This window comes from Bos grunniens, chromosome 13 (assembly GCF_055505025.1).
Source record: "Bos grunniens cultivar Pamir isolate PY7600 chromosome 13, Bosgru_T2T1.0, whole genome shotgun sequence".
Lineage (NCBI taxonomy): Eukaryota > Metazoa > Chordata > Mammalia > Artiodactyla > Bovidae > Bos > Bos grunniens.
Window position 1 is genome coordinate 18,706,620 of NC_141177.1, and position 22,749 is coordinate 18,729,368.

Sequence of the window (22,749 nt, forward strand, 5' to 3'; positions counted from 1 at the left end):
TCCTTTTCTTGCTCAGGAGAGATTACTCAATTTCTATAACTCACGGTTGTCTGCTTTCCATTGTTTTACAGCAAGTAATTATCTGTCAATTATGTACATTTCCACCATTCTCCTTACTCCCAAAAGTGGAGTTTTTATGGGATATGGTAGACTCCAAACTTAATGGCTATTCTTTTTAATTAAAAAAATTGCTTGATATTCCGCTTCTTCTTTTTAGCATGGAATCTGGTAGATGACATTAACTTATTTTAAAATGCTCTTGGAAGAGTGTACTCTGGTGGTGGCACAATCCTCTGATGCTGTGGTGACTTTAGGGAACCTGTTCAACCAGTAAGCAGGCTCATCTCTTGTTGGTGCCTGCTTGTGTAAATCTTAATTCTTCACTGTGCTGTTCTTGGATTTGTTATTGGTGCCTTAGCTATTTTGTGCCAGAGGATCTCACAAGCATATGGCTCCTTTTTTGCATCACCATAACTAGCAACTAGCAACCAAGGCACTGCTTTTCTACATACTGTTCTCCTACTGAAGGGGAAAAAGCCACCTGGGGCAAACATTCCAGCCCCAGCGACCAAAGGGCAGCACTCTTAAAACTCCGGAGAAAGGAAAGTAGTGCTCATTAACCATATTCCATAAATTCTGTTGAGAGCCCCAGGAACCTCTCGCCAGCAAAAATATTGACCATTAGGTCATAGAGACTAAACAAACACCAGCTGTAGAGAAGTGGGTAAACAGCACAGCAGAACATTGGAGTTGGCCCTCTAGCTGCTCCAGACATCTGGACTCGGATTTTAGCGACTTAATAGTCTTATCAGTTTTCCTAGTCAACCGATGGCTTGCCGTTTCATGTCAAGCAAAGGAGGTGGTGCCTATTTGGGGAAAATAGAGCCATGACCAGGCAGAGAACATAATTCAATATGGACAGAGTCAAAGATGTTAAATAATCATAACACATCCCAGTATTCCAGTATCACACTGCTCCTTGGTGTTCGATTCCCTATTTTGATGCTGTCAATTTTCCCCTTTTACATGCTTATACAGTAAGCTTGCCTAGTAACCAGCACTATTAAATTTTACTTAGACTGAAGCCCCCTCACCGCTCTCTCTAACCCTAACTTAATTGAGTTGGAGTGAGTGTGAGTTCACCTACCGCTCTTGATTAGTGAAATAAGATTTGTCATTTATGCATTTGCGCTACACATCAAATGTAACCACCACATTGTACAAGAAGTCACTTGTTAGCCCTTGCAGAGTGGGAAAGTCTTAAGGAAGTTCAGTTACTTAGGGTGGTCTTAAACCATACTAACAGGTGGTATTGCTAATTTCCTCTTTTGTCTTTTGTTCCGCACTTCCCTATGTGTTGGGTTGCAATACAAAAAATGTCATATCCTTTATACATAACTCCTTTCTGTGGTGTGGGCCCGGGAGGATCCCTCTGCTATAAATCTGGCTTAGGTGGTAGAAAGACTTGCATTAGTTGCATTACTCTTACTGAAGTAAATAATGCTAATCATCTTTGCTTCTCTGACCACTGAATTGGCAGGTTGGAACTGGAAACATATTTTACCGACAGTTTCATATGGATATACAGCCTAGCCATTTAACTCATGCTAAGTAAGTGTTTTGTGCAGTGTTGTGCATCTAGCACTTACACATTGTTTTGGAAAAGGGAGTATAAAAGATAACCTGTTCTTCAGTGTCTTAAAGACTAAAATGATTTAAAAAAGTCTAAAGACTTAAGTTTTAAATGATACAAGTGCTCAGTTGTGCTTGTATATATACAAGGTATATACTCATGACCCACTGGAACTTTCAATAGATAAAGGGATTCCTAACCAGTTGCTAAATGGTGGGACAGAAACAAGTGTAATGGAAGCCTTACGTGTGATCTCTTAACTAGGGTTCTTGGGGACACAATATTTGTTAGTTTAGTAGAATGAAATGATTGAGGCAACACAGTGGCAGTATCTCAAATTCTGCCTGTCCTGAGAGCTTTTAAGTTATCCCATAACAGCATAGCTTGAGGTTCCAGCAGCCTAAAGTGGTATGACTGAGCTGAATGGTCTGCAGGGCAGGCAGACAAGGCAAGCGTTGGTTCTAGGGATGTGTTGACCTAGCCGAAGGCCAGAATCTTTTCCCTTTTTAACAGTCTTTTGAGTATCTGCCAGATTACACTTTTTATAAACAAGCGGTCTAAGAAGACATTGATAAACACTTCAGAATTGTGAATTTCTCCTTCAACTTAACCACTTACATGCATAGTAGTTATGCATTCCTTTCTGGGCTTAGATACATTTCAAAACAGTCTTAGCTTTTCTGTGTAAAATGTCTACCTTTTAGTTCTTGTTCTTAACCAGCACTGTCCAGTAGAATTTTCTGCAGTGGAAGTGTTCTCATCTGCACTAATGCAGTAATTGAATTATATGTGACTAGTGGCTACAGTACTGAGCAGCACAAGTGTAGAGATCTTGGGCAGCACTGTCCAATAGAAAAAAGAATCAGTGTCATTTAAAATTTTCCAGTAGCCACATTTAAAAGGTTGAAACAAGTGAAATTTAAGGATATAATTTATCCCAGTAGATGTTAAATGTTACAATTTCTTTAAATATACTCAATACAAGATTATTGAACTATTTTACATTCCTTTTTTTGTACTAAGATTTCAAGATTCAGTGTATATTTTATAGCACATTATGACTTGAACTAAGCATATTTTAGGTGGTGAACAGCCACATGTGGTTCAAAACTACCCTTTCGGACAGCCCAGATTTACAGTATAAAAAAAGTTATTCCCTGTCATTTCTCTCTTAGTTCTGCTGCCTCTTTCAGCTGTTTCTTCACTTTTGGGTGTTCAAATGTTGTTGCATTCCTGCTCACTTTTACCCCTCCTGTTGTGTTTGCAGGTTTGTTTTTGAGAGCTTGCCTCAGTTACCTTTCTTATTTGTTGCACTGGAGGTTAACTAGGTGACAGCTTTATATTGTAAAAGCCCTGATCCTGCAACCAGCAGCAGCCACAGAGCTAGAATCTCCCTCCACCCACACCCCATCCACAATGGCAAGTGGGCAAATCCGCGTGTGTCTGTAATGTGTTTTCATTTTTCAAATCCTCATTTTAACTTCTCAACTTCCCTAACATAGAAATTCTGCAGATCCACCCATCTTAAGTTCTCCTGTGTATGCCTTGTAAATTTATTCCAGTGAGGGGGCTTACATTATCAACTGTAGGTAGGACTCAAGGGCTCTGGTTCTGCTGCTTTTGTTCATTAACTAAGCTCCTTTTGTGCCGTTGGTCACATTGCACACTGCAGATGCACAAGTTCTTGTTGATGTCCTTGTCCTGGAGATGCTGAGGAAGGTGGTCTAGTACTGTTGTCTCAGACATACACTGCAGGCAATAGAGGCAGATGTCTCATTTAAAGAACATGGATTAATACATAGATTCCAGCAGGGCAGGTTGAAGGCAGAAGTGACTGCCCAGTTGGTGTTCTTTGAAATTTTGGGTATAATTCATTTTCTGAAGCAAATTCTACTTTATGTGCTATATTCATGCTTGTAATTTAAAGTTTATTCCTTTGAAAAAATGTAATAAATATGGAGTACCACAGTGTCTCCATTCCTGCCTTGGCAGACAAATAACGAAAGAAAACGTGTGGTGGATGCAGAATTATTTTCGATCTGTGTGCGAAGTTAGTGTAGATGGAGGCCACATGAGCCCACTGCTCTTTCAGTGGCCAAGTGGGTTTTGGATTGAATTGGATTACAAAGTGTGGGGGATGTTGGTAAAATGGGTGGAAACCACATCCTCAGGGAGTCAAGTTGTGGTTCACCCAAGTTACTGTGTGTCCCAGGACTAATCATTTCCTTTCTCTGTCTTCAGTGGGATTAATAGGATTAATAAACAAAATGGGATTAAGTTAGATAATCTCATTATATCTGGTTTTAAACTTCTGTGAACCCAGCCATTTCATTTCTTTCTGGAAATCTGTAGTTAATTTGAACCTTGAATGAAACACCAGTGGAACTAAAAATATTGGTCTGGCTATCGCTTTATGGCTTTTCCTGAGTGATAGCATTTTCACATTTAAGCTTGAAGATTTCATTAGGAGAGGAAAGGGTCTTCGTTTCCCTTGCTGTTCCTTTCCTGCCAGTTAAGTTCTCTGGAGCAGGTAGACCAGAGATGTCAACCACCAAATAGGTAATTAAACAGTAAAAGGAACCATTTATGAGCACTGAACAGAGGAGTAGTCAACACATGTAGGGCACTTTCCACAGTTGATCCCATTAAAGTCTCACAACGATCCTGTAAAGTTGATGTTATTATTATCCCCACTTTACAGATGGAGAAATCCAGGCAAAGAGAAGCAAAATAACTTGCCCAAAGTCTCTTTGATAAGGGAAAGAATTAAATGATCATCTGTCTGTGTGACTCGAGGCAGAGCCCCTCCTTTCCTTAGCTGTTTCCTGCCTCTCCTTGACCTTTGGGGGTTGGGGTGCAGGGAGGTGCATGATGCCATTGGCATCACTCTTCTCATGGATCCTGAGCCAGCTGGGGAAGGGGCTCCAGCCTTGTGCCCATACTCCAGTTGCTCATTTTGAAGTTAGAAGGTGGAGGCTTTGTTTAAGCTCATTCAGTCATGAGGAAAACCTTCCACTCTGATACAGCCTTATTTTGCTTTGAAGGCTGTGTGTTCCTTGGTTTTATTCCTTCCCCATATTCTCTCCTTAAGCTAGATTTCCTTTGGAGAGTTGGACACAAATGGTTGGATTTGCCCATATTTGGACAAGTCTTTTTGGGACATTGGCGTTGGATCAGTGGCCTTCAAACTTCTTTGACCGCAGAAATATAGCAGGATGAGAAACCCTGCGACCATTTACTATACCACATTTTCCCATTTTTCACTTTTTATGTAAACATGCATATCTTAAGCTTTTTAGTATTGCCAAGTACTGCATGACAACCAGACTTCTTAATATATGGATCTAAACCAAATTATTGTTTATGATTTTAGTTTATAAACACAATTTTAGTAGCCATTAAATGAATAAAGAATTTTGTAGTAAGGCTTTATCTATTTGGTTCAGCTTGTGACACAAGAGGACTGTCCCTTAGGCTACTGATTTAAATTTGGGGGATTCCTGAGTTACAGAGGGAGAGGCAGGGGTAGAAATACTTGTCCTCCTTCATGTCCCTTGATGCAGAGAAGGAAAGGAAGAGTGGTGGCGGTGGGTGTAATTTGTCTTTTCAATCTTACGAGAAGAGAGTATTCCATGAGTGGTCTTCTCCCCATTGGGAGCTTATGGAGACCTTCCTGATGGGTTTTCAAGATTTGATCCAGCATGTGAGCTGCTGCAGCGTGCCAAGGTAGGCAACAGGAGTGAGAGCATGGCCCTGGTTTGTGAATGAGTGATCCTGCCATACAGATGGGTGCTCTTTTCTTCCTCACAGCCTGGAAATAGGGTTGAAGGCTGGTGCCTTGCCTTGTTAGGCTTTTGGGAAAGGAGGAAGGCAGTGAAATAACTCCTGAGTGTGAAGGACTGATGAGTTTCAGCTCGATTGGCACTGAATTGAATCCATCTGGATCCAGGAGGAAAGATCTGTTCTTGGTTTATGAAGAGCCAAGTTAAAATCTCACAAGGTAGGGGTAGGGGAAGCCAAAGAAAATACAGAGTGAGTTACTCCAGGTTGGCAGACAGTGGGATTCCCTATCAACAGTTGAGTGCTAGTTAACTGGCTCAAAGGGGAAGGGAAGCCCTGATTTTAGCATTTGCCCGGTTTCTGTGGTTCAAACTTTTAAGGAGGCCACCTACTTAGAAAATTTGTTTACAGTCCTCTCGTAAACTATACAACCCTGCCCCAGCACACTACTGCAAGCCTCCCTCAGGTGTTTTGAATTCCCATTGTGTGCTCAGATCTGTGCCCTGTGACATAGATACTGAAGCAGTATCTTCTAAAGAAACTTGTTATTTCATTGACAGGCCAGGAGGGTTGTGTGGATCGAGTATAGTAGTCCCGAGTGAGAAGTTGAGTGCTGGAAAGATCATGACAAGGGGACATTTGAGAGCTAGACTTGAAGGATAATAGTAACAGCTAACGTTTATTGGTAATAATAGTATCTGAGTCTGTACTAAGCATCTTGCATACATTATTTATGATGTTGTTCTTTTTTTAGAAATAGATAATACCTCCCACTTTACACATGAGGAACCTAAGATTTAGTGAAAAAGAATTCTGCCCAAATTGCATAGATGAGACATTTTGGTGGGTGTGTAGTAGTATCATTGTGGCTAGAAAGGAGTAAAGCGAGTACTTGCAGCCTGGTCACTTCACTGCAGAACTCATACTCTTGCCCACTGTATCATATCACTATTAATAGAAGAAGGAAGGTTCTTTCAGTGGAGAAGGGTATAACTACAGCCCAAAGTCTTGGGACTAGATGGGAGTCAGCATATTTGAGTTCTAGTCCTCATTTTACTTACCCATGGATGTCTCTTTACCAAATCACACCTTTCCTCTTCATCTTGAATTGAGAATCAGATGATCACTCAGTTTCTTTTTATTTCTAACGTGAGTTTTAAGTTATAAAAATGAGAGTATAGTTTCTTTAAGGAGCAGTGGGAAAAGTATCCTGTCGGTATGAGGCGTGGGAAGCTCTAAGTTTGGCTGGTGATGGGGTAAGCAGAGGAAAGCAAGCTACAAGGGCAAATGAAAGGAATGAGACTCCCAAGTGGTGGAAAGCAGAAGCAGAAAAAGTGGTTGCTGAACACTCAGTTGTTTCCATTTGCAATTCCCCAGGTGGAAAGATGTGAATTGTGGGTGCACAGAGAGAGAACAAGCTAGTCTTTTGTATTGGATGTTCCTAGACTGCTCACTTCTCCCTTGATGGCTTTAGCATCAGGCCAGGGCTTTATTTGGGTTATTTCTGAGGATCCTTAAGTTACCACTCCTTTCTTTTAGCATTAACTTAGCAGTTATTTATAAAGCACCTGCTATGTATGAGTCACTGGAATGGAAATAAGACAAATCTGGTCCATCCCCTGTTGAATTTATAATTTGGTAGGGGGAATAGATAGTATGCAAGTAAGTTACACATTTTGATAGGTTTGTGAGAAGCTGGGATTTGTTGGTTGGAGTCAGGGAAGATTTCTGACTTCACCGTGGAAAACAGATGGGAAAGGACCAAGAGTGGAAATGGGGAGACCAGTTAGATGATTACAGACATCCAGGCAAGATGCGCTGATTCAGAAGCAAGTACACAAAAGACCTGACAAATATTAGCCAGATCTCTTGCAAAAATAAATGAAAAAATTCTTGAGATTCTTTTATTGACACACTTAAATCTTATATTTAATAAAGTTTTATAAAATTCCAATCTCTATAAAGGATACTGAAAATCCCATGAGATTAATGACCGTAGTTGAAAAGTAAATGAGATTGGTGTAAAGTATGTGGCTGTTAAAGGGATATGAGATAGAAGAGTGACACGGACTAGTTTTAACTGTAGAAAATTTCCAAATGGGCAGGTTTGGAGATGAAATTTAAAGGAGATAAACAGGATTTAGGAGAATAAACCCATGCATTTGAAAGTTTAAAGGCAATATGACTCAAAGGATGGAAAACTGCACATTATAAAATTAGCTTATAAGAAGCACTATGAGAAAGTAAAAATCAGATTTGTGAAAAAACAAAACTAGTTATCCAGGAAGCTCTGACCTCTCAGAATGAAAGCCAGCCCTGTATGCTTCTGAGACAGATATGGGCCCACAGCACTCCGATTGTGGTTTTAGTTTGGGCAGAGAAGAAACAAACAAGATTAGGACCAGCTGTGAAGAAGGTGGTTTTGGTAACAGACCAGAAATAGAAGGCTCTGGCCTACCAGAAATTGAGGCCTGGCACAAGAGGAAGCTCCTTACTCCCCCCATGTGTTTGACTCAGCTCAAAAGCATCTTTTTCTGGGATCTTTTAAGAAGTTATAGAGGGGAAGAGCCACAGGTCCAGTTGTTGTCTGTGATCTTACCACCACAGTTAACTGCTGCTAATGCTCTTATAGTTCACTCAGAGTATCAGGAATAAACCTGTAGTCTTCCATTTAAGTTTTTCCCTCATCATTGTTTTATTTAAAAAAAATTCTTTTGATTGTATCAGGTCTCAGTTGCAGCACACAGGACCTTTGTTGCATCATGCAGATCTTTCATTGCAGTATGCGGGCTCAGTAGTTGTGGCAAAAGGGTGCTCTAGTTGTGGCGCACAAGCTTCGTTCCCCCATGGCATGTGGGATCTCAGTTCCCCAACTAGGGATCAAACCTGTGTCCCTTGAATTGGAAAGCAGATTCTTAACCACTGGACCACCAGGGAAGTCCCCTTCCATTTTTCTCCCACTCCCTAGCATTTTATTACGAAAACTTTGAACAAACAGAAAAGTTGGAAAAATTATACAGTGAATTCCCATATACCCACCGCTTAGATTGTATAGTTTAAAATTTCGCATATTTTACTACATCTATCCATTCCATAAATCATTTTAATTTTTGGTGCATTTCAAAGTAGTTGCAAGCATCAGCGTACTTCACCCATAAACATTTCAGTATGCCTTGAGTTGAATATAGTTTATGAGTTTTGGGACAGAGGGTTGATACAATTTACATATAATAAGATGAATATAACTTCAGTGTACCATTAGATGAAAAGGGCAAATACACCTGTGACTCACATTCCCATCTAGGTGAAGAACTTACATTCTCCCTAGAATTGTCTTCTGCCTCTTCACAGTTAATACCTGCTTTTCCCCTGGGCAACAGGGGAAGAACAATCACTATTCTGAATTTTTTTTGTAATAGTTTTTGCCTGTCCTAAAACTTGATAGAGTGTAAGTGCATTTTATGCTTCTGATTCATTCATGTTGCAGATATGAATAGTCTGTTTCTGTTTTTGCTGAGCAGTTTTCTCTTACATATCCAAACATACCGTTCTTATACTGATGGATACCTGGGCTGTTTCAACTTTTTGGCTATTATGAATAAAGCTGCCATGAACATTCATGTACAAGTCTTTTCGTGAACATAATGTTTTTATTTATTTTGGATAAAAGACTAGGACGTGGGTGCTCTTAGACTAGGTATGTGTTTGGTTTTCTAATAAGCTCCCAGACCATCAAAGCAGTACCTTTCACACCTTCGCTTACACCGTGTGAGGGTTTCACATCCTTGCCAAGATTTGGCGTTGTCAGTTTTTTTACTTTTAGCCATTGTGACGGGTAGGTAATAGTATCTCACTGTGGTTTTAATTTTTATTTCCCTGGTAACCAGTGCTATTAATGACTTCTTCCTTAGATTATTTCCAGTTCATATGTTTTCCTTTGTGAAGTATCAGATCAGAATTTTTTTTTACCCATTTTTTAAGTTGACTTGTCATTTAACATTGAGTTCTAGGAGTCCTGCCTCTAAATTGTAAAGGCTAGTTTGTAGAAGAGTACAACTTCTGTGTTACTGCCTGACATTAGTTCAAATGGAAGAGGCCTGAAGGTTTGAGTTGAGCAGAAGCTCTTAATCAGTGAATGTACCTTTTAATCAGTGAATGGTTGAGTACCAACTAAGCACTAGTATTAAGGATGCAGAAATAATACCTACCCCTAGCTCCAAGGAGTCCAGATTATGAAGGTAGACAAAAATAAAAATTCTGATGTAATGGTTTCAACATTAAGTCACTAAATATTTGCTGAGTTCTTACTATAGGATGGGTACTATTGTAGGTATTATACATAAAGAGATAGGCAAACCAGACATAGTTCCTACTCTAATACAGCTTATTTATTTTCTGGAGTATATATGGGGGAAGTATTCTTGCTTGGAATCTCCCATGGATGGAGGACCCTGGAGGGCTAGAGTCAGTGGGGTCCCAAAGAGTCAGACACAACTGAGCGACTAACACTTTCACAGGGGGGAAGATAGTGCAGAGAGGCTCTGAAGTGAAGAATGAGATGGATGTTGAGTGTATGTGGATCAGAAATGAAACCTGTCTGGAAGGTACATAACAAGATGATGAGTTAGGTGAGGGTCAGCTCTTGCAGGGCCTTGTAGACTGTGGTAAGAACTTTGGATTATTTTATTTTGAGCATTTTGGGAAGCCATTCCAGAGTTTTAAGCAGAGAAATGGCATGAGCTGGTTTCTGTTTGGCTGATGAATTTTGTGTGTGTGTATGCCTGCATGTGTGCACGTGTATATACAGAAAAGCTGCTGAAGAAACTGCTGCAGTCATCCACAGGAGAGAGAAATCCGACCTGGGGAAGGTGGGCAAGACTTCGGAAAGGAATAATGTCATAGCATAACCATGGATGACAAGGCATTTGCTAGGGAAGAAACTCAGAGGTATCAGCAAGTGTGTGTGGCTGTGTGTGTGTTTGAGGATCAAGAAATAGCCTTCAATGACTAGTTGGGTCGGTGGTAGAATGACAGGAGGTAGAACAATCAGAAAAGGCTTTGAAGGTTGCATTATAGATGCAAAATCATCATGTTACACAGTTACTTAATTCTGTATAGATTGGTCCTCTAGAGTTGGGCCACGAGGTGGCTGTGCTAGGGAATTAGGCTTTGAACCTAAGGGCCGTGAGCAGATATATATACAGGGCTTCTAGTTAGCGTGGAGACTTTCAGGAAAGTGTCAAGGACGACTAGGTAAGACACTGAGAGGATGAAAAAACAGGAGGCAGGAAACAAAGCGGTCTGGAGTTATGTGCAAGGTGTTATGTGTGGAGGCTTGGGGTTAGGATATTGTCAGGAGGACCTGGAGGAGTGGATTGGGGGAAAAAGTTGAGTCCCTTTAAAAAATACAAAATAGTTTGAAATATTGAAATAATATAGAAGTGTCTGTGCGTGAGAGTTGCTCAGTTGTGTCCAACTCTTTGTGGCCCCATGGGCTGTAGCCCGCCAGGCTCCTCTGTCCATGGGATTCTCCAGGCAAGAACACTGGAGTGGGTTGCGATTTCCTTCTCCAGGGGGTCTTCCTGACCGAGGGATCAAACCTGCGTCTCCTGAATTGGCAGGCAGATTCTTTACCACTGTGCCACCTAGGCTGTTGTTTAGAAGTGTCTAAGAGTATATAAAATTACCACCTTTATTCTATTCCTCTGAAGTGTACCTAAAAGTTGCATTTATTTGGTGTGTCTTCCATTTTTTAATGTGACTGTATTTATTTTGCATATATATTTAAATCTATTGTGTATTCACATACAACTGAAGTTTGAAATGGGGTTAACTTTTCTTACCATTTTTTGCAACTTTATTTTTTCATATGCTATCAATATACTTCTGCCTTAATTGTTTATTTACTTGCTGCTCAGCATTCCATTGACTAATTACCGTAATTTACTTAGTCACCACCTAACTGATAGACCTTTAAGCTGTCTCACGTTTTCCACTTTTTAGCAGTAGTGAAATGAGCATTCTTCCTTGTCTCCGTACTGTGCGAACACTGCCTGAGAGAACGTGCAAAGTGAGAAGTGTGGGGTCCAGTTATGACCTGGGCTTAAGTTACAGTCCCATTCCCTTAGGGAGTATGTGTCGTTCTCTGAGATCTGTCCTGGGGAATCTGCAAAGCAGTGACTTCTGGTCAGAAGTCTAAAATCCACATTTTGGTGGCAATATTCAAAAGAACTAGGGCTATTTCTCCAGATTTTAGCTTGGGGTTCACTGCTTCCAGGTTTTAGATGGTTCTCAGAGGGCGATGAAATAAAGCTTTCTTGTCGAATTTTAGATTGAAGAAATAGGAATAATGTATAGAAGTGAGAATTCACTTGGGTTGATTTGGATAGAACTTGATAGAGCAGGACTTTCTGATAATTGAATTATAAGAGTGGTGGGTTTTCCATCATTGGATACATTCAAGCAAAGGCTCAGATGCTATGGAAGGACAGTATATGAAGCAGATTGAACTCTTAAAAATCATTCCAGTTTTGCTTGATAACAGCATTTGAGATGGAGACCGTGAGGCACCAAGATAGGAATAGCACTGACTGTGAGCTGGGTTGGGCAAGGGATTGACTTGAGGGTTGATTTAGGGGAGGCTGAGGCTAGAGGCATCCTGGGGTATAGTGCTGGGAAACCTGGGATGCTAGATGAGGCTAGGTGAGGGATCTGACCTCATCTGCACTCTTGGCACAGATGGTCTGCAGGTGTATTGGTCAGCGGGGACAGAGGGTTAGTGAAGAGTCTGAGGATAACTGTTATAGTGACTTAGGAAAATGGGTTTATATGGATGTCATGGTGATCCATGCAAGAAGATAGTGTTTCTAGCAAAGGAGATGGATGAACCGGAGATGCTTTGGTGCTGTTTGACAGCCAATCAGTTTAGACCAGGCTGAGATGGAAGCAGGGGCTGGAGATGGCCTTTCAGATTTCATGCAACAAATACTATCTAGGTGCTTGAGATAGAGCAGTGGAAAGAACAGATAAGTATCCCTTCCCTCATGGAGTGTACATTCTAATGGGGAAGACAAAGCATATAAATATATACAGTATGTTGGTGATAAATACTAAAGAGAAAAAAAGCAGGAAATAAGTATGTGATGTATCAGTAGAAGTAGAGTTGAAATTTCAGAATGGCCAGAAAAGGAGAACCTTTTCATTCAAAATAGAGAAGATGGTTTTGAATAGAGACCTAGAGACATTGTAAGGCAAAAGCAAGCCATGTGGATTAAAAGAGGGAAGAACCTTCTGGATGTTGAGGTAGAAACAAGCATATTTGTGGAATGACAAGCAGACTGTGTGGCCGGAACAGAATGAGCAAGAGGGGTCAAGTCAGATCTAGATCTTTCAAGACCTTGTTAGTGTGTGCTTGTGTGTGTGCACAGTCACTCAGTGGTGTCCGACTCTGAGCAACCCCATGGACTGTAACTCACTAGGCTCCTCTGTCTGTGGGATTTCCCAGGCAAGAATACTGGAGTGAATTGCCATCCTCCAGGGGATCTTCCTGACCTAGGGATTGAACCTTCATCTCCTGCAGCTTCTGCATTGGCAGGCAGATTCTTTACCACTACATGACCTTGTAGGCCAACACAGAGTTTGGGTTTTTTCTAAGGAATGGGAAATCTTTATTGGGTTTTGGTAGAGGTATGACATGACCCGTGTTTTAACAGGGTCACCATAGTTGCTGTATTGAGAGTAACCTGTTGGTGTGAGGATGAGAAGAGGTGAGAATGGCATAGGTAGGCTAAGGAGACCTCTTAAAAGGTGACGCAGTAAGGCTGGTGAGAGGTGATGGGCTTGGACTAGGTTGTGCAAATAGGAGCTGGACCTGAACAGCTGATTAGAGGCTAGGAGAATCAGCATGAGGATTGTAACACTACCTCAAGATGTAGATCCCCAGGGTTAGTGGGGAATCACTGAAGGAAGAGACTTTGGGAAGCAGAATCTGGATCACGGTTGTATTTTGGGCAGTGTTGGGCTTAGAACTCGGACTCAGGTCTGATCTGAGGCCAGTAAAGGCATCAGAGTGAGATTGATTGGTCTCTGAGAAGATCAAGTTTGGGGTCCAGGTCCAGGGAGCATTATTGGGATTAGGACCCAATTTGGGGCTGAGGACTAGTTTCGGGTCAGAGTTGTTGATGGAGGCCAGTACACTGTTTGTGCATTTTACCGTAATTTTCTTGGATCAGGGTTGGCTGTAATCGCCATCTCCCATCCCATTGAGCCTACCCAAGGGGATTGGAGGAGTTTGGAACCTATAGGGCCGTCTTTTCCTTAGGTGTCATGGGGATAGACACAGGCTCAGCCTTGCCTGGCTAAAGCTGACTGGCTTTACAAGTTGGGACCTACAGTCAGGGAAAGGTGGAAAAGGGTCCTCGGTGGCTAATTTGTGTCTTTTCCGACCCCCCCTCCCCCCCCCCCCCCCCGCCCCCAGATGGCCCACTGTGTGACCTTGGTTCAGCTGTCTGTTTCATGTGACCACCTCATCGACAAGGACATCGGCTCCAAGTCTGACCCACTCTGTGTCCTTTTGCAGGATGTGGGAGGGGGTAACTGGACTGAGGTGAGAAGGACTATGGGGGTTAAAGTCGTGGAGGGATGCTAGGACTGTTTGAGGGTGGAAGGTACATGACTGTAATGCTTATTGGCTTCTTGCCCACAGCTTGGCCGGACTGAGCGAGTACAGAACTGCTCGAGCCCTGAGTTCTCCAAGACTCTGCAGCTTGAGTACCACTTTGAAACAGTCCAAAAGCTCCGATTTGGCATCTATGACATAGACAACAAGACACCTGAGCTGGGGGACGATGACTTCCTAGGAGGAGCTGAGTGTTCCCTGGGACAGGTATGTAGGTCCAAGGATTAGAATCCTTCAGACACAGGTTGAGTCAGAGCCCTGTGAAATAACCCAGAAAGCCTAGAACTTGGAGGTGGGGGTCAACAGGACCTAACCTTGTCTGAGATCTTGTTCCCCCATCCCCTGCCCTAGATTGTATCCAGTCGGGTGCTAACTCTGCCCTTGATGCTGAAGCCTGGAAAGCCTGCTGGGCGGGGGACCATCACGGTAAGGCTGGGGTTTGGTGGGGGAGTGTGCTCATATCAGTGAGGAGGAATTCATGAGACGATACAGTCTCCTGCCTCCCCTACCTAGGTCTCAGCTCAGGAGTTGAAAGATAATCGTGTAGTGACCATGGAGGTGGAAGCCAGAAACCTGGATAAGAAGGTGTGTATGGAAGGAGGCCCTGGGGGTTCAAGAATTAAGCAGACAGGGGTGGTGCATTGGAGGTGGGAGGGTGGGAGGGGATAGAGGTCTTTCATAGTGTTTGTCTCTGCCTGAGTCTTATAACTAGGGTCTCTGTGACATTGACAGGACTTCCTGGGAAAATCGGATCCGTTCTTGGAGTTTTTCCGTCAGGGTGATGGGAAATGGCACCTGGCATACAGATCAGAGGTGTGAGCCCCCTGGGATTGGGTGTGATGGAGCAGGAGAGAATCTCCTGGGGTTTGTGACTACCAAGATTTGGAGCACAGGGAGGAGCCTGCTTATGGCTAGGGAAGGATGGCAGCTCCCCACATGCCAACTCAGCGCTCACTGGAAGCTTTGTACTCCACCCTCAGGTCATCAAGAACAACCTGAATCCTACTTGGAAACGGTTCTCTGTTCCCCTTCAACATTTCTGTGGGGGAGATGCCAGTACACCCATCCAGGTGAGGAGCTTGCCTTCTGAATGGACTGAGCAGGGGCAGAGTCTAGGGAGGGATGTATTCTCACCTGCCACCCGCCTCCTGGTCTTTACATACACACACGCCTTCCCTCCTAGGTGCGATGCTCCGATTATGACAGTGATGGTTCACATGACCTCATTGGTACCTTCCACACCAGCTTGGCTCAGCTGCAGGCAGCCCCAGTGAGTGCTGGCTCAGGGATATTGAGGTGGACTTAGGGACTGCAGCCTCAGGAATAGAGGGAGTGCACGGCAGCTCCCATCCTGGCTGAGGCTCTGGAAGTTTTCTACTCTAATTTTTCTTTCCTTACCAGGCTGAGTTTGAATGCATTCATCCTGAGAAACAGCAGAAAAAAAAAAGTTACAAGAACTCTGGAACTATCTGTGTCAAGATGTGTCAGGTGAGACAGTAGCCCATGTGACCCAGCCTTTGACTCCTAAGGTTCATGACCCCAATCCCTTCACTCCAGCTATAACCCTGGTTTCAACTACAGGTAGAAACAGAACATTCATTCCTGGACTATGTGATGGGAGGCTGTCAAATCAACTTCACTGTAAGTTGCTTCATCAGGGGCAAGAAGACAGATCTGGGGCTCGAAGATGGCCTTCAACTCTGCTCCTCCCCTCCCCGCAGGTGGGCGTGGACTTCACAGGCTCCAACGGAGACCCTTCCTCACCTGATTCTCTGCACTACCTGAGCCCAACAGGGGTCAATGAGTACCTTACAGCACTGTGGAGCGTGGGCAGTGTGGTTCAGGACTATGACTCGTAAGCAGCTTTGTCTTACTCCTCGCCGCTCCCTGCAGACGCTCTTAGCTCTGGGCTTGTGGTCCTCTCACTGCCTCTTCCCCCCTTTGCTGTCTTCTCACAGGGACAAGCTGTTCCCAGCATTTGGATTTGGGGCCCAGGTACCCCCTGACTGGCAGGTGAGTGTTTTCTCCCCTCCACTGCTCCTGTTTTTGGTTTCATGGTCCTGATCAGGGGGGATGTGGTAAACTTGCTACTTGGCACCCAGCTTTATGTGGAATTGCAGGGAGTCATCCGTACAGGCATGTATACAACAGATGCTCAGGACTGAATACCTCCTAAATAACACTTTGTACATATCCTAGTGCCCTTTTTCTTAGCACACAAGTGGTCATGGGGAAAGAACCTCATTACCTCAGTTCTATTCTTGCCCTCAGGTTTCCCATGAATTTGCTTTGAACTTCAACCCCAGTAACCCCTTTTGTGCAGGTAAGCCCCCCATCCTCCAGCATAAGGTGTATCTGTCCAATCTCTGCCAAGTTCGTGTGGGCAAGGGAGAATGAGGGTGGGGAGACAGACACCTGACTCCATTGTCTAGAGTAGTGGATTTTACAACTAGGCCTCTGGAGTCAAATCTTCATCCTGCCACTTGATAATCATGTGACTTGGGGCCAGTTGCTTAGCTTCTGTGTGCTTTGGCTTCATAGTAAGAAATATTATAGGATATTGAATATTTTAAGAAGATGCATATAAAGCTTGAAGCAGTAATCCTGGTACATCATAAGTGCTCTCTAAACTATGGTAGCTGTTATATTATCATTATTATCTTTGCCTAGAGGCTCACAGGTACTTACTTGGGCATCAGTAGAAGCATTGGTGCCTCCTTGCAGCTCTATTCAGGGTACTTTTTGCCCCAGGTTCTTTTGTCTAGAGAGGACCAAACCCCATGTTTCCCTAGCCACCCGCATGTAAACAAGCTGAAGTTGAAAACTTGACTTGATCTAATCTGATTTTTACTAAGATTACAGGTCAGTTAATATGTAGAATGTCCTTCAGTTTGGGTTTACCTATTTCCTCATAGTTAGATTCAAGTTACGCATTTTTGGCGGGAATACCACAGAAGCCATGCTGTATGTTCCGGAGGCACATGTTGATTTCTCCTCTTACCAGTCTTATTAACTTTGATCATTTGGTTGAGGCGGAATCTACCAGGTTTCTCTTCTGTACAAGTACAGTTTTTTTCTTTATATGTAATTTTAAACATTTTTAATTGAAGGATAGTTTATGTACAATGTTGTATTAGTTCCTAATGTACAGCAGAATGATTCAGTTTATATATATAAACATATTCTTTTCCATTATCATTTATTACAGGATATTGAATATAGTTCCCTGTGTTATAAAGGAGGACCTTGTTGTTTATTTTATATATAGTAATTTGTATCTGCTGATCTCAGACTCCTAATTTACCACTCCACTATGCTCTTTCCTCTTTGTTAACCATAAATTTGTTTTCTTTGTCTGTTTCTGTTTTGTATACAGGCTCATATGTATCGTATTTTAATTCTAAATACCACACATCCTATGGCATTTGTCTTTCTGGATTACTTGGTGTGCTAATCGCTAGGTCCATCCATGTTGCTGCAAATGGCAATATCTCATTCCTTTATACACACACACACACACATATTTAACTAATTTTTATTCATTTTTAGTTTAAAAAATATTCTCTTTTTTGGTCGTGCCATGCAGCATGTGGGAACTTAGTTTCTATGTATCATACCCAGGCACCCTGCAGTGGAAGTGTGGATTCCTAACCGCTGGACCACCAGGGAATTCCCTTTGTTTTTTTAAAGAAACAGTTAAGACACATTATCTTTCTCAAAATTATTTGAATCTATTTTTTATTTTAGTATTTTTTAATTGAAGTATAGTTGATTTATAATGTGTTAATTTCTGCTGTATACCAAAGTGATTCAGTTATACATATATATATATTCTTTTTTAATACTCTTTTCCATTATGGTTTATCATAAGATATTTAATATAGTAATCAGTGCTATTATATAGTAGGACTTGTTTATCCATTCTGTATATAAAAGCTTAAATCTGCTAACCCCAACCTCCCACTCGCATCCCTCCCCCCTCCCGCTTGGCAACCACTAGTGTATCTCTCTGTGGTTCTGTTTCTGTTTCGTAGACAGCTTTATTCATATACCACAGCTTTCTTCATCTGTTGATGGACATCTAGGATGCTTCCATGTCTTGGCAACTGTAAATAATGCTGCTATGAACATTGGGGTGTATGTATCTTTTTGAATTAGTGTTTTCTTCAAATAATATGCCCAGGAGTGGGATTGCTGGATCATTTGGCAACTATATTTTTAGGTTTTTAAGGAGCCTCCATACTGTTTCCCTAGTGGCCGCACCAATTTTACATTCCCACTAATAGTGTAGAATTCCCTTTCTTCCACATCTTTCCAGCATTTGTTACTTGTAAATTTTTTAATGATGGCCCTTCTGACTAGTGTGAGGGGATACCTTACTGTAATTTTGATTTGCAGCTCTTCACTTGTGGGGGGCCATGCCACACAGCATGCAGAATCCTAGTTCCTTACCAGGGATCAAACATGTGCCCCCTGCAGTGGAAGCAGAGTCCTAACCACTGGACCGTCAGGAAATTCCCTGCATTTCTCTAATAATTACCAATGTTGAGCATCTTTTCATGTGACTACTGGCCATCTGTATCTTCTTTGAAGATTTGTCTATTTAGGTCTTTTGCCCACTTTTTGATTGGATTATTTGGGTTTTGTTGTATGAGCTATTTGTATATTTTGGAATTTAAGCCCTTGTTGATCACATCATTTCCAAACATTTTTTCACAGTCTGTAGTTTGTCTTCTTGTTTATAGTTTCCTTTGCTGTACTGAAGCTTGTAAGTTTGATTAAGTCCCATTTGTTTAGTTTTGCTTTTATTCCTATTTCCTTGAGAAATGTTTTGCCTATATTCCTTTTTAGTTTTATGGTGTCATGTTTTATATTTAAGTCTTTAGGCCATTTAGAGTTTATTTTTACATATGGTATGAGGGAGTGTTCTAACTTCATTCGTTTACTTGTGGCAGTTGAGCTTTTCCAGCACCACTTGGTGAAGATACTGTCTTTTATCCGTTGTATGTTTTTGCCTCCTTTGTTAATTGACTGTGGGTGAGTGGGCCTGTTTTTTTTTTGTTTTTTTTTTTTTTAACTAATAATCATCATCCTTTGGGAGGATGCTTTAAGACTATATAAATATCCAATCACTCATCAATTTTTACCTTTTGGCATCCATTGATGATCCTTGCCTTAATCAATTATCTCTGATTGTCAAATGATTCTATAATTTCTTCTACATTAAGAGCTTTTCCTTGTCTATTATATCTCTGTGGATTCTTATTTTATAAAATGGGTTATAATTCATTAGGTGCATTATAATTTGATGCTCAACTCTCCTGCATTTGTTCAGGGGATTCCCCCAATCTGGATTTTAATTCAAGCTGTGGTTCAGGGCACGTGCCCTTCCTCTCTTTGGCCCTAATTTTTTCATCTGTAGGGTAAGGTTAAGAACGTTGGGTTACAGGGGCGAGTGAATGAAATGCACCCAAGTTCCCAAATCTCCATGGCCAGGATAAAGTGTCGTCAGGGCTGGCAGAACCCCAAGAGGCCCAGTGTCTTATGGTATTTTTTGCTTTGCTTCTCTAGGCATCCAGGGCATTGTGGATGCCTACCGCCAGGCCCTGCCCCAAGTTCGGCTCTATGGTCCCACCAACTTTGCACCCATCATCAACCATGTGGCTAGGTTTGCAGCCCAGGCTGCAAATCAGAGGAATGCTTCGGTGAGGGTTATGGGATGTAGTGGGCGAGGAAGGGGAGGGGGGGTGCTCCCTTGAGGACTGTTTAACAAGAGACTTCTTGTCAGTGTGGGAATGTGTAGCTGGGATGTTTAGAGGGTCTGCCTCAATATATGAATGGACTTGCTTTTAGCAATACTTCGTGCTGTTGCTGCTGACTGATGGTGCTGTGACAGATGTGGAGGCCACACGTGAGGCTGTGGTTCGTGCTTCCTACCTGCCCATGTCAGTGATCATAGTGGGTGTGGGTTGTGCTGACTTCGAGGCCATGGAGCAGCTGGACGCTGATGGTGGACCCCTGCACACACGCTCCGGGGAGGCAGCCGCTCGTGACATAGTGCAGTTTGTGCCCTTCCGGCGTTTCCAGAATGTGAGTAGGGGCAAGCTTGGGGACAGAACAGAGCTGGGAGTTCAGCCTTCCACCTCTCCCTGATGTGTGTGGGGATACTTATCCCTTCACCTGAGCCTGGGGCAGGGTTAGGTTTTGGATTCTGTATCCTTTCTTGGGTGTGAAATGTAGACCTTGTACAAATGAAGCCGTTATGGCCCATCACTGAACTTGCCCCTCTTCTCCTGGCAGGCCCCTCGAGAGGCACTGGCGCAGACTGTACTTGCAGAAGTACCCACGCAACTGGTCTCCTACTTCAGGGCCCAAGGTTGGGCCCCATTCAAGCCACCTCCACCTGCAGCCAAGGGCCCTGCACAGGCCCCCCAGGCTTAGATTCCCTTGAAGGGGTCGACCGTGGCCATTTCTCAGTCCCATGTTAAGGTCCCCAGCCCTGAACACACATTCCCTCGTGCTTGTACTTAGGTTTTATACTTTTATACTTAATCCTGCTGTTGCTGCCCTCGATCTCACCTGCTTGCCCCTGGAATCCCTCATTCAATAAAGATGAAGACCACTCCTTTGCTACTACTCTGTGTTTTAGGTGGGAATCTGCTATTAGCCATGGTTAGTTCTCCTCTCTGAACTTACTTGTTGACTTTAGGGGTTGTTGGAGTGAAGGAGTCCTCTGACATAATAGCCCCCACTCAAAGAAATTGGGTATTCCCTGCCAGATATCTAGAGACACTGACTCTGTTTTGGAAAATGCAAAGACTGAGTATAAGCCAAACACCTAGCCTAACCTGCGTCAGAAAAGACTGAGTATAAGCCAAACACCTAGCCCAACCTGCGTCAGAGCAGAGCTGAGCTGGGAACACAGACAAGGTGGAAAGTGTTAGGGGAGGGGATCAAGGGCTATGCCTGACTCCTTGGAAGGTGGAGCAGTGGTGGTTCTAGTTCTAAAAATAGGCTACAAGCCTCACTTTTTTTATTAGCTATTCTTTTTCTTACTAGAAAATTAATATGTATATTCATTATAGGGAAAAATACCACCCAAACTCCCGTGTCCCATTAAAATATTCGGTGCATATTTTTTAATACTTTATACGTATTTACAGTGATGCATGTTTTTTTACAGAATTGGGACCATACTGTATGTACTATTTTTGTATGCCTTAACTGTGTTTTAAATGTATGCTAGTTAGTACAAAATTATTTCACATGTATGAGATAGATAATGGGCAGGGTCTGACAAATTTTTTTCTCTAAATTACTACACTGTTTGCACTTTGTTTTATTGTATTTTGGGTATTTTACCCATTAGAACTTATTACTGACTTCATTCTTTTTAATGCCTATAGATTACTCTGTGTATGAGTGTATTATAGCTTACTTGCTGCTGCTGCTAAGTCGCTTCAGTCGTGTCCGACTCTGTGCAACCCTATAGACAGCAGCCCACCAGGCTCCCCCATCCCTGGGATTCTCCAGGCAAGAATACTGGAGTGGGTTGCCATTTCCTTCTCGAATGCGTGAAAGTGAAGTCGCTCAGTCGTGTCCAACTCTTAGCAACCCCATGGACTGCAGCCTACCAGGCTCCTCCATCCATGGGATTTTCCAGGCAAGAGTACTGGAGTGATAGCTTACTTAGCCAATCCCTAATTTATCAAGATTTGGGTCCCTTCTGGTTTTCTTCCATTACAACAAACAATGCTGTAAGGAATATCCTAATACATTTATCTGTGCGTTTATATAGTAATATTTCTGAAAATTTTATTCCTACAAGTGAAAATGTTCAATCAAAAGATATGAATACGTAATATTTTAATAGATACTGTAAATTGCATTTCATAACAGTTTTTTACCCATTTCATTAATATGACAGGCAAAAAAACCCCTCAGTTTTAGTTGAATTTATTGAATTACAAAGGCTGGGTATCATTTTATATGTTTACTTTTCAATTGTATCTCTTATGAATAGCTTTATTGTTATAGTTATTCAGCAAACCTTTATCTCTTATACATGTCAAAAATATTTCCTCCCAGGCTATTATCTTTTCAGTTATAGTGTCTTTTGGTCTATGTAACTCTTTTGATATGGAAATTTAAAAATTTTATGTATGTCAGCCTAGCTTGCTTTTGTGTATGTATGTTTGTGTATGTAACCTAGCTTGGTTTTTAAAAAATTATCCATGTATTATTACTTACTTTTCATGACATTAAACAGTCTCTTATATTACCATTTCTATTGGCTACATATTATTTTTATAGTGTACTTTATCTTCTTAGATACTATTTCCATTTTTTCCTTTATAAACAATAGTGTGTTCGACATCCTTAAAGTAGTAACTTAGATTATATCTGTGTATCCTTTGGATCCATTCTTAGAAATGGAATTGCTGTGATTAAAAAGTATAAAAAAGTTAAGACTTTTCAGCACCTATTGTGAAAATGCCCCCTCCAGAAAAGTTGTATTAGTTCATTAGTTAGAAAACTTGAGACTTTTAAGAGTACTCAATAGATTCTTTTCCCTCTGTCTTCAAATTACAAAAGTAATAATCCCCAAACTTAAAGGGATACATGTTCCATCCTCACACATACTCTTGCATTCCACTTC

General features: G+C 42.0%; 1 protein-coding gene across 16 annotated transcripts in view; it reads left to right on the plus strand.

Moving 5' to 3' along the window:
• Positions 1-22,376, plus strand: part of CPNE1 (copine 1) — a 37,740-nt gene extending 15,364 nt beyond the window's left edge. For 12 of the 16 annotated variants that reach the window (XM_086332151.1, XM_086332152.1, XM_086332142.1 and 9 more), the window contains 15 exons: positions 13,890-14,018; positions 14,118-14,297; positions 14,442-14,516; positions 14,604-14,675; positions 14,823-14,903; positions 15,071-15,160; positions 15,274-15,360; positions 15,492-15,578; positions 15,672-15,731; positions 15,812-15,945; positions 16,049-16,103; positions 16,362-16,413; positions 19,662-19,795; positions 19,944-20,180; positions 20,391-22,376. In XM_086332151.1, the coding sequence (XP_086188277.1) occupies positions 13,890-14,018; positions 14,118-14,297; positions 14,442-14,516; positions 14,604-14,675; positions 14,823-14,903; positions 15,071-15,160; positions 15,274-15,360; positions 15,492-15,578; positions 15,672-15,731; positions 15,812-15,945; positions 16,049-16,103; positions 16,362-16,413; positions 19,662-19,795; positions 19,944-20,180; positions 20,391-20,531 (1,614 nt within the window). In that variant the 3' untranslated portion in view covers positions 20,532-22,376. The remainder of the gene's footprint in view (positions 1-13,889; positions 14,019-14,117; positions 14,298-14,441; positions 14,517-14,603; positions 14,676-14,822; positions 14,904-15,070; positions 15,161-15,273; positions 15,361-15,491; positions 15,579-15,671; positions 15,732-15,811; positions 15,946-16,048; positions 16,104-16,361; positions 16,414-19,661; positions 19,796-19,943; positions 20,181-20,390) is intronic. The other 4 variants (XR_015139097.1, XR_015139095.1, XR_015139094.1 and 1 more) reach the window with 1 other exon arrangement.
• Positions 22,377-22,749: the final 373 nt, after the last annotated feature.